At 37.0% G+C, this 14,574-nt stretch overlaps 1 protein-coding gene across 1 annotated transcript; it reads left to right on the forward strand.

The window, feature by feature from the left end:
• Positions 1-2,550: 2,550 nt before the first annotated feature.
• LOC149259762 (glycine-rich RNA-binding protein-like) lies at positions 2,551-3,831 on the forward strand. Its single transcript, XM_089419110.1, has 2 exons — positions 2,551-2,819; positions 3,091-3,831. The coding sequence occupies exons 1-2, from the start codon at positions 2,703-2,705 to the stop codon at positions 3,496-3,498; spliced, it is 525 nt and encodes a 174-aa protein (XP_089275236.1). The 5' UTR covers positions 2,551-2,702; the 3' UTR covers positions 3,499-3,831.
• The last annotated feature ends 10,743 nt before the right edge of the window (positions 3,832-14,574 follow it).

The following is a 14,574-nucleotide window of genomic DNA, read 5'->3' on the forward strand; positions in this document are numbered from 1 at the left end:
TGTCCAGCCAGGGTTTCTAGACTAATAAATCAACTCACCAAGGGCTCCAGAGCATTTGTCCAACCAAGGCTTCAAATCAACCTAAACTGTTACAGGGCTTCCAAAGCGTTTGTCCAACTAAGGCTCCAGGAACTACTAACTCAATCCACAACCATAAGGAACATGAAAACTAACCAAAAAATAAAAGGAACGAAACCCACAACACCATGACTATCTAGGAAATGGTAAGGCTAGGCAAAACCACTGTCAATCTAGGCAATCCTCCATGCCTGTGACAAATAATGACCAAGAAATCACATGCATGTGCCATGCATGCCAAAACTAGCAAGGAAATCATACATGCAATTTGGTAACTACAAGTAAAACCCATTGTAGCTACTGATCTCAATGTCCTCTTATGCTTTCTCACTTTTCCTTTGCCTTGCTCCAAATCCCAAGTATGCCACTCTCCTCCAAGAGCGCTCCAAGAAAACACTGTGTCCAAGAGTACGAGAAAGAGAGAAAATAAGAGAGAGATCCAAGCTAAAACTAAAAAAAAACCATGAACTGATCCTCAAAAACCTTTTTATCAATGAGACCTCTATTTTCTTCATTTTTCTATCACACTTTCCTCTTCACATGCAACCCGTGACCTTTCACCTTCATTTTCTACTATTTTTCATTATTTTAATAAATAAAATGCCAATTAATACCACTTTGCCTTTTCAAAGCCTTTGCCAATTTCCATAACCATTAATTAATCACAAGTGATCCACATCACTATGTTTTTCCCAACATTCAGGTTGGAATATGTGTCCATGACCTTGGTTATTATTTTGCGTTTGTTAAATTTATTACATGGATTTTTAACGAGGGTTGTTACAACGATAATTCACATTATTTAGGTTGAAATCACATTTTTTGTTTTTTGTTTTGAGGTAAGATTTGAAATCATTTATGGTTGGCTATGAACTCATATTTCTTGAATGCAAGGAATTGACATAATCAACCAAAACTTGGAGGTGTTTGACAAAAGTGAAGTCTACCCCCGTATCAACAATCAATTATTTCTAATAAATATGATTTTCTTTGAATAATGGTAATGAATTAGCCCATATTCACAAAGGTGTAGTTTAACTTAGACGAAATGAGCTTTTCCAAAACATTTTTTTGGTATCCGGTAGAGATTTTTAGAAACTAAAGTTTAAGTTGTTTAATTTGTAGAATTCAAGTGCTTTGGGGTTTTTCAAAGTGTTGAATCTATTTATACATTCAAAAATACATTTTAAATAACAAAAATTCACAATCTTACTTGAAATTTTATTATCAAATTCTAATGAAAAATATTATTTTGTCTATAAATTAAACTATGCCTATTCACAAATAACAAAAAACAATAACAACAACTAAAAAAACATTAAAATCATCCTCCTTTTATTAGCCCATTTTTCCCACTAATCAAAATGCCATCATACTAATATTTATTAAAAAAACCAATAATCCAAATTATCTTAAAATTCACCAAACACAAAATTCCCATCACATTGATTGAAGTCTAACTTCCAACATATTTTCACCTATATTTAAACAAGACAATTGTTATCCCACTCCGCAACTAATGATTATCCACTACCAACCAATCACTGAAATAGATATGTTTTGCCAACTTTTATATATATTCTTAAAGGCGTTTAAAGAAAACCTTCCTCAATCCCAATAACATGAACCCAAAAAACACCCGTCCTCAACCCCAATTACATGAACACTAAAACTAAAAATAAAGTAATAAAATTTGACATCTTTCAAATCCCTTTTAATGCATTTTTAAAATTAACACATATAAGTACTAGTGGTAGTTGCGCGCCAATTACCTGAAAGAGGCCCCATGTTCAGCCAAGTAGTTCTCAAAGGGGAGAATCTACAGAGCCCATGTTCACATAAGCGGTCCAACCTTTCAAGTTACGTCACATCACATCGCAATATTAGTGGTAGCCAGTTAGATTTGATTCTGAGTCTGTTCAAAAAAACTCTCACCAGTTACGGATTATCTTAGATTTAAAAAAAAATATCAGATTTTTAAGAGTGTCAATGCAACGAACGGCAGAGCATCCAAATTCTTGGAGAGAGTTCTCACCGTCCGATCTTTTGCCAGATATTTCTCTGCCGTGCTATATATTTCCATCGCCATTTAAAAAGTAAAAAAGTAGAAGATGCTTTCGAAGTGTGACATGTAAAGAGGACGTGGCACGTGGTTTCCCGGGCCCACTTCATTAAAGGCGAAAACGACATGCCAACGAATCATCACTGTAGGACGGAATGGATGATAGCTTGTAGATTACGCCCACTATTAAAATATTCGAGTCCGCCACGACGCAAACGCCGTTTCACCTAATCCAAGACGCCGCGTGTACGCAAACCGTAACTTTGGGGTAGATTGACGATTAGTTTCTTTTAATCGGGGTTAAACCGCCTCCTAAACCCGAGTTACGCGTGGCTCAGAGATGAACGGATTTCGTAACCGTGGGCAGACGAAGGTTTAGGGCCAGTAGAGAGCTATAAAGAGTGGCTCGGGGCGCAGATTAGGATTCATCGCGCATGGGGGCGGCCTGTCCCTTCTTTGGTTCCGTGGTTCTCTGGTTCGGTTCGGTTCCGTTTGTTTGTTGGTCTGGGTCTGGGTTTGTGGCTTCTTGATTTGTCGAGGCTCCGGTGCTTTTGATTTCAAGATGATGGCTTCAGCCGAGGTCGAATACCGTTGCTTCGTCGGGGGTCTCGCTTGGGCCACCGACGATAGAAGCTTGCAGGACGCTTTCAGTCCCTTCGGGGAAATTTTGGAGTCGAAGGTGAATCAAGTTCTTTTATATTTAATATTTTAATGGCTAGATCTACAGTTCATTTTTCCTAGGGTTTCAACCTAGTGAACCATCATTGTCCTTGGGGTTTGAACTTATTGAACAATTCTTGATCGATCTGTTAGGGTTTGAAATTATTGAACAATTCTTGATCGAACTGTTAGGGTTTGAACTTATTGAACAATTCTTGATTGGTCTGTTAAGGCTTGAAGTTTTTGATCAATTCTTGATCGATCTGTTTCCGTGGCTTTAATTTCGACAGATTATAAGCGACCGGGAAACTGGCAGATCCCGGGGATTCGGCTTCGTGACCTTCAGCGACGAACAGTCAATGAGGGATGCCATCGATGCCATGAACGGCAAGGTGCTCGACGGCAGGAATATCACTGTTAATCCGGCCCAGTCCAGAGGCAACGGAGGTGGTGGTGGTGGTGGCGGCGGTGGCCGTGGCTACCGTGGCGGCGGCGGTGGTGGTTACGGAGGTGGCCGTGACCGTCCGGACAGGGGTTATGGAGGCGGCCGTGGTGGCGGCGGTGGGGCTTATGGTGGCAGGGGAAGTTATGGTGGCGGGGGTGGATCACGCTACGGTGGTGGCGGGGGTGGAGGCTACGGTGGTGGCGCTGGTGGCTACGGTGGTGGTGGTGGCTCTGATGGTTCTTGGAGGAGATGAGCATGGTGTTTAGGGCTTGATTTTCTTTGGTTCTTATATTTTCTGTGGCTCTAATTGTTCTGTTCTTGGCGAGGGACTGTGCTTATTATAATTGTCGGTGGGGATCGTGATCGTGGTTTGGTGTAAACAAATGTCTTGTTTTTGATCGTGGCTCTAGTGAGCAAAATATTTGAGTGGTATGTCAACTTGTTAATGTAACCTCTAATATAAATCAGAGGTGTCCTTAATTTCTACTACTAAAAATGTTTTTCGTTAAATTCTGACAAGTTCTATGTTTTCTAATTGCACTAAAAATGTTTTTCGTTAAATTCTGACAAGTTCTATGTTTTCTAATTGTACTGTTCTTTGGAAATAAGCTTGTAATTCCTATTCCTTGCAGTGCAATCTAATTAAAAAAAATCATAAACCTGCAATTCCTATTCCTTCCAGTGCAATTTAATTAAAAAAAGATAGCATCCTGATTCCTGATTTATATCCAATGTGCACCCAAAATTGTATAATGATTGCGGTCAAACTGTTGATTCTGACCCCATGATCGAAATCCATATCCAAAATTGTATAATGATTACGGTCAAACTGTGACCCCGTGATCGAAATCCATATCCTAAATTGTATAATGATTACGGTCAAACTGTGTGACCCCATGATCGAAATCCATATCCAGGGTGAGATGCTGTTGGTGAGCGAGAGCAAGATCCATACCAGAGGGGTCCTGGAAGTGATTTTGTCTTTTTCCGATATCTAAATTCGGGACCCAATATCCAACAGCTGCAGTGGGTGAAGTAGAAGCCGTTGAAGTTACAGCTTCGGATTGGAATAGTTGAGAATTCAAGCGCGGAAAACGCTGGTAATTCCTTACCCCTTTCCAGGCAAAACGAAACGTTGAAATGTTGAAATAGTCTCTGAAATAGTTGTGAATTCAAGATCGTAAAATGTTGTAAGGGTTTATATTTATGTATTTGGGAATTCCCGATTCTTGATATTGGGAAAGAACTTAATAAATATAATATATTATCGGAATTCCTTAAACGCTGGGAATTCCTTACCCCTTTCATAAACCTGTAATTCCTATTCCTTCCAGTGCAATTTAATTAAAAAAAGATAGCATATATATTATAGGTATTTTTATTTATTAAAGTATAGTATATATATTTATTTTACTTAGCATGAAATAGTGAGGGTTTATATGTATGTATTTGGGAATCCTTGACTCTTGATATTGGGAAACAACTTAATAAATATAATATATTATAGTTATTTTTATTTATTAGAGTATAGTATATATATTTATTTTACTTGGCATGAAATAGTGATAGTTATTTTTGTTTATTAAAGTATAGTATATATATTTATTCTACTTGGCATGAAATAGTGAGTATATTTTGTTATGACCATGTTAATATCTAAAAAGTCTAGTAGGTTAGCGTTTGCAATATTTTTAAAATATTGTATTTTAATATAAAAATATTGTATTTTAATCACAATTATGTTGTTGGGTTGGCAAAAGATATTACATATAAAAAAATATAAAGACTTTTTTCTTTCTTTTGAGTGATTATCTTTCTTTTGAGTGATTATATGTGGTATGGTATCAGTGACATGTCATGTAACTCTTTCTCTTTCTCATATTAATATGTGAAAGGACTCTCTTTCTAATCATATGCTATCCTTCTATTATTGTGAGAGTATTCCCTCACATATTCATTAGATGCCCCCCTTTTTTTTCCTTTCCCCTTTCCTATATAGAGTTCTCTTTCCCTTTTCTTATGTAACCCCTTCCACCATAAAATACCCACTCTCAAGACTTTCGATGATGATGATAAGGCACCTAAATCACTTAAATCTCCCATTCTTTTGATTTCCTTTCCCCTTTCTTATATAAGTCTCTCCACCATAAAGTACCCACTCTTAAGACTTCTGATGATGATCAGTGACCTAAATCACTTAAATCTCCCCTTCACCTAAATCACTTAAATCTCCCATTCACCCAGATCACTTAAATCTTTTCACTTAAATCTCCCATTCACTTAAATCCTAAATCTCCCCTTCACCTAAATCCCTTAAATCTCCCATTCACCCAAATCACTTAAATCTTTTCACTTAAATCTCCCATTCACTTAAATCTCTTAAATTTTTTCAAATTCAGGGTGGAGAGACTTCTTTTATTAAAACCCTAATATTGTTGGTATTGAATATGAGAGACCTCTTTTTATTAAAACCCTCACTTAAATCTCCCATTCACCTAAATCACTTAAATCTCCCAGGATAGTTTTCATAATTTGTTTGAGAGACTTCTTTTATTAAAACCTTAATATTGTTGGTATTGAATATGAGGGACTTCTTTTATTAAAACCCTCACTTAGATCTCCCATTTACCTAAACCACTTAAATCTCCCATTGTTTTGAGTTCACAACTATTTTAGTTTTCATAATTTTACTTAAATTTTCTCAAATTCAGGGTTGAGAGAAGGTTGAGAGAATAGGTCTTGTGTTGGCCTATTATGCCTACAAACACAATTATAACAATTATACTTTGATTCATAATAACTTTTTTACATGCTCAAAACACAACATACACTTATGGAAGAGGCTATGATCCATATACAGATCCAAAGAGGAACTCTCTCTCTTTAAATCCAAATCAAAAGATGAAAACTCTCTTAACTTTATCTTAATTTATTTATCCTTATATTTAATTACATATGGGACTCTTTGAGGATATGATCCATATACAAATCCAAAGATGAAAACATCTCAATTATATCTAAATTTGAACTCTCTCTCTTTAAATCCAAATCAAAAGATGAAAACTCTCTTAACTTTATCTTAATTTATTTATCCTTATATTTAATTACATATGGGACTCTTTGAGGATATGATCCATATACAAATCCAAAGATGAAAACATCTCAATTATATCTAAATTCTCGTTTTAAATAAACTCTTCAATATTGGTGCCATACTCTGATGTTTTCTCTTGTCATCCATGTAGCATCTTGGTGGTTACTTTCATTTGACCAATTACTATTACCTTTGGTCTTTTTAATTACTTTTTGATCCAATATGGCTTTAATTTCATTTTTAATTGTTATAGGGAACCTTTTTTTTTTCCAGATCTACATTGGTGATATTCCAAAGTCTTTAACTACTTTTTGATCCCATATGGCTCTAATTTCATTTTTAATTGTTTTAGGAATATTATTTTTTTTTTCCCAGTTGCTACTTCGATCTTCATCATTTATCACTTCCAAGACAAGTGCACCTATTGTAACACTTCTTGATTCCTTAAAAGAGATATAGATCTCCTACATTGAAAATTGGTGATATTTCGAAGTCTTTAATTACTTTTTGATCCAATATGGCTTTAATTTCATTTTCCAAGACAAGTGCACCTATTGTAACACTTCTTGATTCCTTGAAAGAGATATAGATCTCCTACATTGAAAATTGGTGATATTCCGAAGTCTTTAATTACTTTTTGATCCAATATGGCTTTAATTTCATTTTTAATTGTTTTAGGGAACTTTTTTTTCTAGTTGCTACTCTGATCTTCATCACTTACAAGAAGTGATTTGCTATATTGAAAATTGGTGATATTCCAAATTCCTTTGTATGTTCTATCTCGTAATTGTTTAAAAAAAAAATCCTTAAAATTTGGACCATTTTCTTGAGCTTTAACTTATTATATGTCCCTAATCTTTTCCTTCACAAGTATGATGTTACTAAGTCTTCCAACTTTAAAATCCATTTGTCTTCAAGTATGATTTTTGCATATACTTGTTCTTCTTCTCTAATAATTGCTACTTAACCCTTTCTTGCTATTTCTGAATACTCACTGCAAAATCTTCACTTACTGCTCTCTTGAGTTCCTCTTTACCTAAGTTCTTTAATTCATACACTCCCTCCCTTGGGGCACATTCCATATAAAATTTGGAATGGGCTCATCCCTTTACTTTTATTAAGTGAATCATTGTAGGCATGTTCAACTTGAGCAAGCCCCTGATCCCATTGGTTGGAATGCTCATTTACCAAACATCTTAGGATGTTTCCAAGACTTCTATTCACAACCTCTATTTGTCCATCTGTTTGTGGATGATAAGTTGAACTGAAGTTTAAACTAATCCCTAGTTTATTCCATAAGGTTATCCAAAAGTGACCTACAAATCTTGTATCTTTATTTAATATGATGCTTCTCGATAATCCATGTAATCTCATAATTTCATTAGAGTAAATTTTCCACACTAGTTGCATCAATGGTTCTTGTACAAGTAATAAAATGTGTCATTTTGGAAAATCTATCTACAACAATGAAAAGAGATTCATTATCTTACTGCGTACGAGGCAAAGCCAAGACAAAATCCACACTGGTTGAATTTCAAGGCCTGTTGGGCATTGCGTACGAGGCAAAGCCAAGACAAAATCCACACTGGTTGAATTTCAAGGCCTATTGGGCATTGGAAGTCACTGGTACAATCCTACATTATGACCCATTTCATTTGCATGTTGACATACTCTACATCTATGCATCTTTCCACAATTATTTTCACGTTAGCTTGCATATATTTGCCAATAATAAAATGAACTTCAAAAGTTTTATCATCGCCAAAATGTCCAACGAATCCTCTTATATGCTTTCCCTGTATTAAATTATCCTTCATAGAACATCTAGGAAAAGTTCACTATCTTTAAATAACAAACCCTCGTGAATCATGTAACTTGACCATTGGTTGTGTTTGTGCTCACTAGATCTTCACACGTTGCATAGGATTCTGTTGACGGTGCTGGACCCGCCAACATGTCAAGGGGATCTCCCTGGTAAGAATTCCCAATTAGACCTCAGACTGTTTGGTGTAGGAGTCCCAACAATGCGTCGTAAGGTAATGCCTTGACTACGATGTCGCACAGAGGCAAGTAAGATAACTCTGTCAGTAGCAAGGGTGTGATTGATGCAGAGTCAAGGAATGTGTACGAGAGGCTCCAACACTTCGAAGGGAGAGGGAGGTGAAGGTGAGTTCCAGGTTGAAAGGGATTAGTCCCAAATCGGGTAGAAACACACTACACAAAGGACATGCACAACTTCCGGCGGAGCAGTCCACTCAGATGCGACAGTCACAACATACAAGGGAAGATAACACGAACAACACTCACAGATCAATGCAAGACGAGTGTGACGGATACGAGGTAAGATAACGCGAACAACACTCACAGATCAATGCAAGACGAGTGTGATGGTTGATATAACAAGGTTCAAGTGAAAGGTCTGTCTGAACAGAGCAGTCAACATAGATAGTGACAACATTAAAAACATATGCAACACATTAACAACAAGATTTATATAATTGCATGTGAATCAGTTCATACACAAGTACATAAGTTAAAAAACACATCATTAAAGCAACTGGAGTAGTCTAACTACAATAACAACATATGCATGAAAATGTGATGGCTTTTATTATATAAAGAAGTGTAAGTCACAATCATACAATACATCCATGTAAACTTGCTAGCCCCAATAGTGGAACGTTACAGCCACATCTGTGTGCTACTCCAAAGAGATGTACTAGCTCCGTGCAGTGGAGAAGCCAAGGCGCGTTACAATACTGTCCAACCCTTTTTCAAGATAGTTTTCGTAGAATCTTGGCTGATCAAAAGCCCTTACAATGAGTTATGAGAGACTATTTATAGCAAAGGTTGGGGTGACCCTTGACATTCCCCTTTGTGACAATTCAACTACCCTTATGACTCTTCACCTTGGCTAACCAAAAGCTATTACAATGAGTTATGATGGACTATTTATAAAAAAAGGTGGGGTGACCCTTGACATTCTCCTTTGTGACAATCCAACTACCTTCATGACTCTTCACCTACTCTATCACTGTTACATCCAACCATTGACACTTGACTTACACTTGACATAACTCAACATTACAATGCACATGTACTCATGTGAGACCAAATGGCTTGAGCAAGCCTTGCAAGACATCATTGACACTTGGTCCGTTATGATGAGACCAATTCTTTGACATGCTTGTGATGGTGAAGTTGTTGAGCTGATGCCACACTTGGTCATCTGTGATGGTGTGCATGCACCTTATGGTGACATCTTGCTGAAGCGAACTCTTGCCTCTGTTGCAATTGGTGCATTGTTTCTGCCCCTTCATCCAACTCATCTGCTAACATGCGTATGTCTTCTTGGGTATGGTTGAACCGGAAACACACTGATGCATAGTGTCCGTGTTGATCTTCAAGTGTGTGCTGGTGGTCATGCGCATCAACTTGCCCAAGTACATGTTCAGCCGCAGTTGGACTTGCTTTTTGTCTTCGCCTTGGTGAGTGTGTTGAATGGGGGTTGGCTGCATGTGTGTGCTCAATGACATGCACGCTGTTGAATCCCTTGCATGTGATCAACAACACTTCTCACCATGTCTGCTCCATGTCGGCATATTTAACTTTTATGGACGCAGTTTCATTCGTGAGTGCATGTTGCACCCATTGTTGTTCCTGTTCTTGTTGAAACTCATTCATCTGTCTATGCAGCTTCATGTTTTTCCTGAGTTGCTGCTTCAACACATGCAACTCCTTTTTTGTTCCATCTTCTGCCTTCACGCGATCTTCATGTCGCATCGTCACTTCATAGCCAGAGTCTCCAAAGTTGCTTTCATCATCAATGGACCTGCTTGAGCTTGCAACCTTGTTTCACCTCCGTGTTGTCAACAACCCTCCTCTTGCATTCATTGTATTCGTTGCATTCACTACATTCGGTACACTGCCAGTAGCTACTGTTCATGATGCTACTCATTTTGATGTCGCTGCTTGATGTCCTTGCCTACGAACAACTTGATGTCTTCGTGAGTAGGCAAGCTCATAGACACTTGAATGACTACATCTCCAAGCGTGCTCTGAACAATGTCTTCGTCTCTGCTCTTTTGGAAACCATTGTACCTATAATCCTGAGAGGCAGATGAACACCTGCGATACCTGGAGATATGGCAACACTCATTGCAAGCAATTTGTTAGTTGAAAACCAAAATGAACATGAGAACTGACTTGTAACATACCTGGGTGAATGATCATGAAGGTTGCGTAATTTCGGTCGGGAGGTCGGGTGACCAACTGCAAAGATTGCACAAGGCATAGTTCGAGCTACTGGGAGACTGACTAACTGCAGGAATTACACAATGCACAGTCTAGTATAGCTGCTGACTGCTGGGATTGCCCAATGCACAATTCCAGTGGGGAAGGATTGCTGGCCCAGGGATAAATTTGCGCAATCTCTTGGGCGAAGCAGCCACTGTCCTCCAGAAATGCGCAAAACATTTTTTGAGGCTAGTGCTGGGCAAGAATGCGCAAATCTAGAGAGGAAGGTGAGCCTTCCTTTCCCAGATTGCGCAATTCAACTTTGGTGAAGGTAAAGCCTGACCCAAGTTTGGCCTGAATTGCCGACGGGCAACTGAAATCAAGTCAATGAATGCATGGCGACAATAACTGATAACAGAAGTGATTATCAATGCATGCAAAACATGAATGAAAGATTCAACAAATAGATTAACATGCATGTGGGTGAGGTAGTTCGCCTGTTGGGTGAATGTCCGTGAAAAACAATTTCATCCATGTGACAATAGTGAGATAGCAACGAAAACTGAAACAGAGCTAGAACAAGCTCGTATACATGTAAATGACAGCAAGCGTTTAAAGAAATCAAGAAAACAATACTCCGACAAGCGAAAACACAAAAAGCGATAGAAATGCAGCACAAGGCATGGGAAGCGAGCTTACCCTAAACCAATTGAGCTGAGTGTGTTGACTACTCCTAGATGTGATGTGGGATGTCAGAGATGCAAGGTTGATGTGAGGAATGAGCTCTGCAACATCTGGTTGATCAGTTTTGATAACATCGAGGTTGTGACGCGCATGCCACAAATCTAGGGGAAGCGACACTTGGTGGGAGGTTTCTGAATTGCTCTTGCATGTAACCTCCAATTGCTAAACATTGATCCCTGAAACAAGGGATGCCTTTGCATACTGCCTTGGGAGAAGCAACCCATGCATGCAAGTCTGTTTTTCTCAATTTTGGAGGGAGCCGGTCAACTCAGCGACTCATGCAAGAGACTGCTCGACTCCTGGAGAAAAATGCACATTTATGGCTAGGAGTTGGGCTAAGTGCCCAAGAGGCTTGCACAATTTTTGTGCATAGCAGTAGATTGCTGCCCAGATTTGCAGAAATCCCGGGTTGAACAACCTGCAGCTGGGAAAATTTGTGCAAATCCTACTGGGAGGGTTGGCGGGCAGGGTTGCGCAATCTTGGAGCCTAGTAGGCTATTAGAGAGGATTGCGCAATTCCTGGAGGGAAGTCTAGTTTCCCTCTAGGAATATGCAATTTTCAATGGGATGCTACTCAACCTACAGTTGGACCAAGTCCTGGTGAGAAACCTGTGAGGGGAGTGGATCAACCGTGATCGACAGGCTACCTTTGTGTGAGGAAAACTCATGAAGCTTGAGTACTTGACGAAGTAAGACAAAGCGCTGTGCAAGGTTGGTAGGGAGGCTCCAAAATAGGCTAAGGAAAAATTTTGGAGGGTGGTTGTAGTCGCTACAACAGAGTCTTTGAAATCTACTTCATTTTTGTACATTTCTCAAGTTCAAAAAATCTTGTAATATGAAACTAGAATTCTTGTAAAATTAAATTAATCCTAATTAAAACATATGTTGCTTTGTTTGATACATAAGGTTATCCCAAAAGTGACCTACAAATCTTGTATCTCTATCTGAAATGATGCTTCTCGATAATCCATGTAATCTCGTAATTTCATAAAAGATTAAATTTGCCACACTAGTTGCATCAGTGGTTCGTCTACAAGTAATGAAATGTGCCATTTTGGAAAATCTATCTACAACAACAAAAAGAGATTCATTATCATATTGTGTACGAGGCAAAGCCAAAACAAAATCCATATTGATTGAATTTCAAGACCTGTTGGGCATTGGAATTCGCTGGTACAATCCTACATTCTGCCTCCTTTCTTTTGCACGCTGACATACTCTACATCAATGCATCTTTCCACAATTATTTTCACATTAGCTTGCATGTCTTTGCCAATAATAAAATCAACTTCAAAGGTTTTATCAGTGAAAATGTCCAACAAATCCTCTTCTATGCTTTCCCTGTATTAAATTATCCTTCATAGAACATTTAGGAATACGAAGTTCACTATCTTTAAATAACAAATCCTCTTGAATCGTGTAACTTGACCATTGGGTTGTGTTTGTTTCATTTCTGTACATTTCTCTAAGTTCACAAAATCCTATAATATGAAACTGGAATTCTTGTAGAATTAAATTAATCATAATTAAAACATATGCTGCTTTGTTTGATGATCCATTTGTATGTTTAATTACAAAATTAAAATTTTGTAAAAATTTCATCAACTAGGCATGTATTTGATTTAATTTTGAAAATTCACAAAATCCTATAATATTAAACTGGAATTCTTGTAGAATTAAATTAATCCCAATTTCACATGTTGCATAGGATTCTTCGAAATCTTCTTTGAAATCTACTTCATTTCTGTAGATTTCTCTAAGTTCACAAAGCCCTATAATATGGAACTGGAATTCTTGTAGAATTAAATTAATCCTAATTAAAACATATGGAATGCTTGTAGAATTAAATTAATCCTAATCAAAACGTATGCTACTTTGTTTGACTATCCATTGGTATGTTTAATTACAAATGTAAAATTTTGTAAAAATTCCACCCACTAGGCATGTATTTGATTTAATTTTGAAAGTTCACTAAATCCTATAATATGAAATTGGGATTCTTGTGGAATTAAATTAATCTTAATTAAAACATATGATGCTTTTTTGATGATCCATTGATACATTTAATAACAAAAGTAAAATTTCGTAAAAATTCCACCCACTTGGCATGTATTTGATTTAATTTTGATTGGTTATTTATAAATTGTAGAGCATGATTATCAGTGAATAGGATAAATTCTTTGGGAATAAGATTATGTCGCCATTTATTCAAACTCTACACAACAACATAAAACACCTTATCATATGAACAATACTTCTACTTGGCTTCATTTAACTTTTCACTAAAGCATTTGGGCATCCCTCTTTGCTGAAAATTGTTGTCCCAATGGCAATGCCACTAGAATTTGTTTCAACTTGAAGGAATTTTTAAAGTCTGATAATGTTAAAATTGGTTGTTCTGTTTGAGCAATTTGAAATTGCGCTCTGTTTCTATGGTATACTTAAAAGGCTGATTATTCTCTTTAATGGTCTCAAGAATGGGTGCACACATACTGTTGAAACTTTTAATAAACTTTTTATAAAAACTTGCAAGTTTGGGGGAAATTCTTACTTCAAACATGTTTCATGGAATTAGCCAATTTATGATTGCTTTCACCTTGTTTGGATCGATCTTCAATCCTTCCTCCTACAAAACTCAAATACACCAACTCGTTTTTCATGAAGTTGCATTTCTTTATATTTATCAAGGATTTCTCTCGTTGTAGAGTACTTAGAACTAGCTTAAGGTGTTTGAGATGCTCTTTGTTTATTTAGTTGTATACTGGAATGTCATCTAGATAAACAATAATAAAAAATTGGTAAATTATTTCAAGACTTTGATCATTAGTCTCATAAAAGTATCGGGTGCATTGGAAAGACCAAATGGCATTGCAAGCCACTTATACAAACCATGATTATTTTTAAAAGCAATTTTCTAGTCATCTCCTTCCTTGATTCAAATATGGTGATATCCACTTTTTAAATCAATTTTGGAAAAACAACTTGCACTATTTAAACAAAGAATCAAATCATCAATTCGTGGAAGTGGAAATCTATACTTGATTGTAATTTTATTGATGGATTTTGACTGGATGCACATTCTCCATCCACCATCTTTTTTCGTACTGAGTACGGTTGGTACAACACAATGATTTAAGCTTTCTTAAATAAGGCCTTTATCTAACAACTTTTGAACTCATCTCTTCACATTCTCATTTTCTTGTGGAGTCATTTGATATGTTGTTTTGATGAAAAGAACACATTGATAAATATAAC

The sequence above is a fragment of the Pinus tabuliformis genome, chromosome 6 (assembly GCF_031772625.1).
Source record: "Pinus tabuliformis cultivar Carrire ecotype Pingquan chromosome 6, CPIR1, whole genome shotgun sequence".
NCBI classification, from domain to species: domain Eukaryota; kingdom Viridiplantae; phylum Streptophyta; class Pinopsida; order Pinales; family Pinaceae; genus Pinus; species Pinus tabuliformis.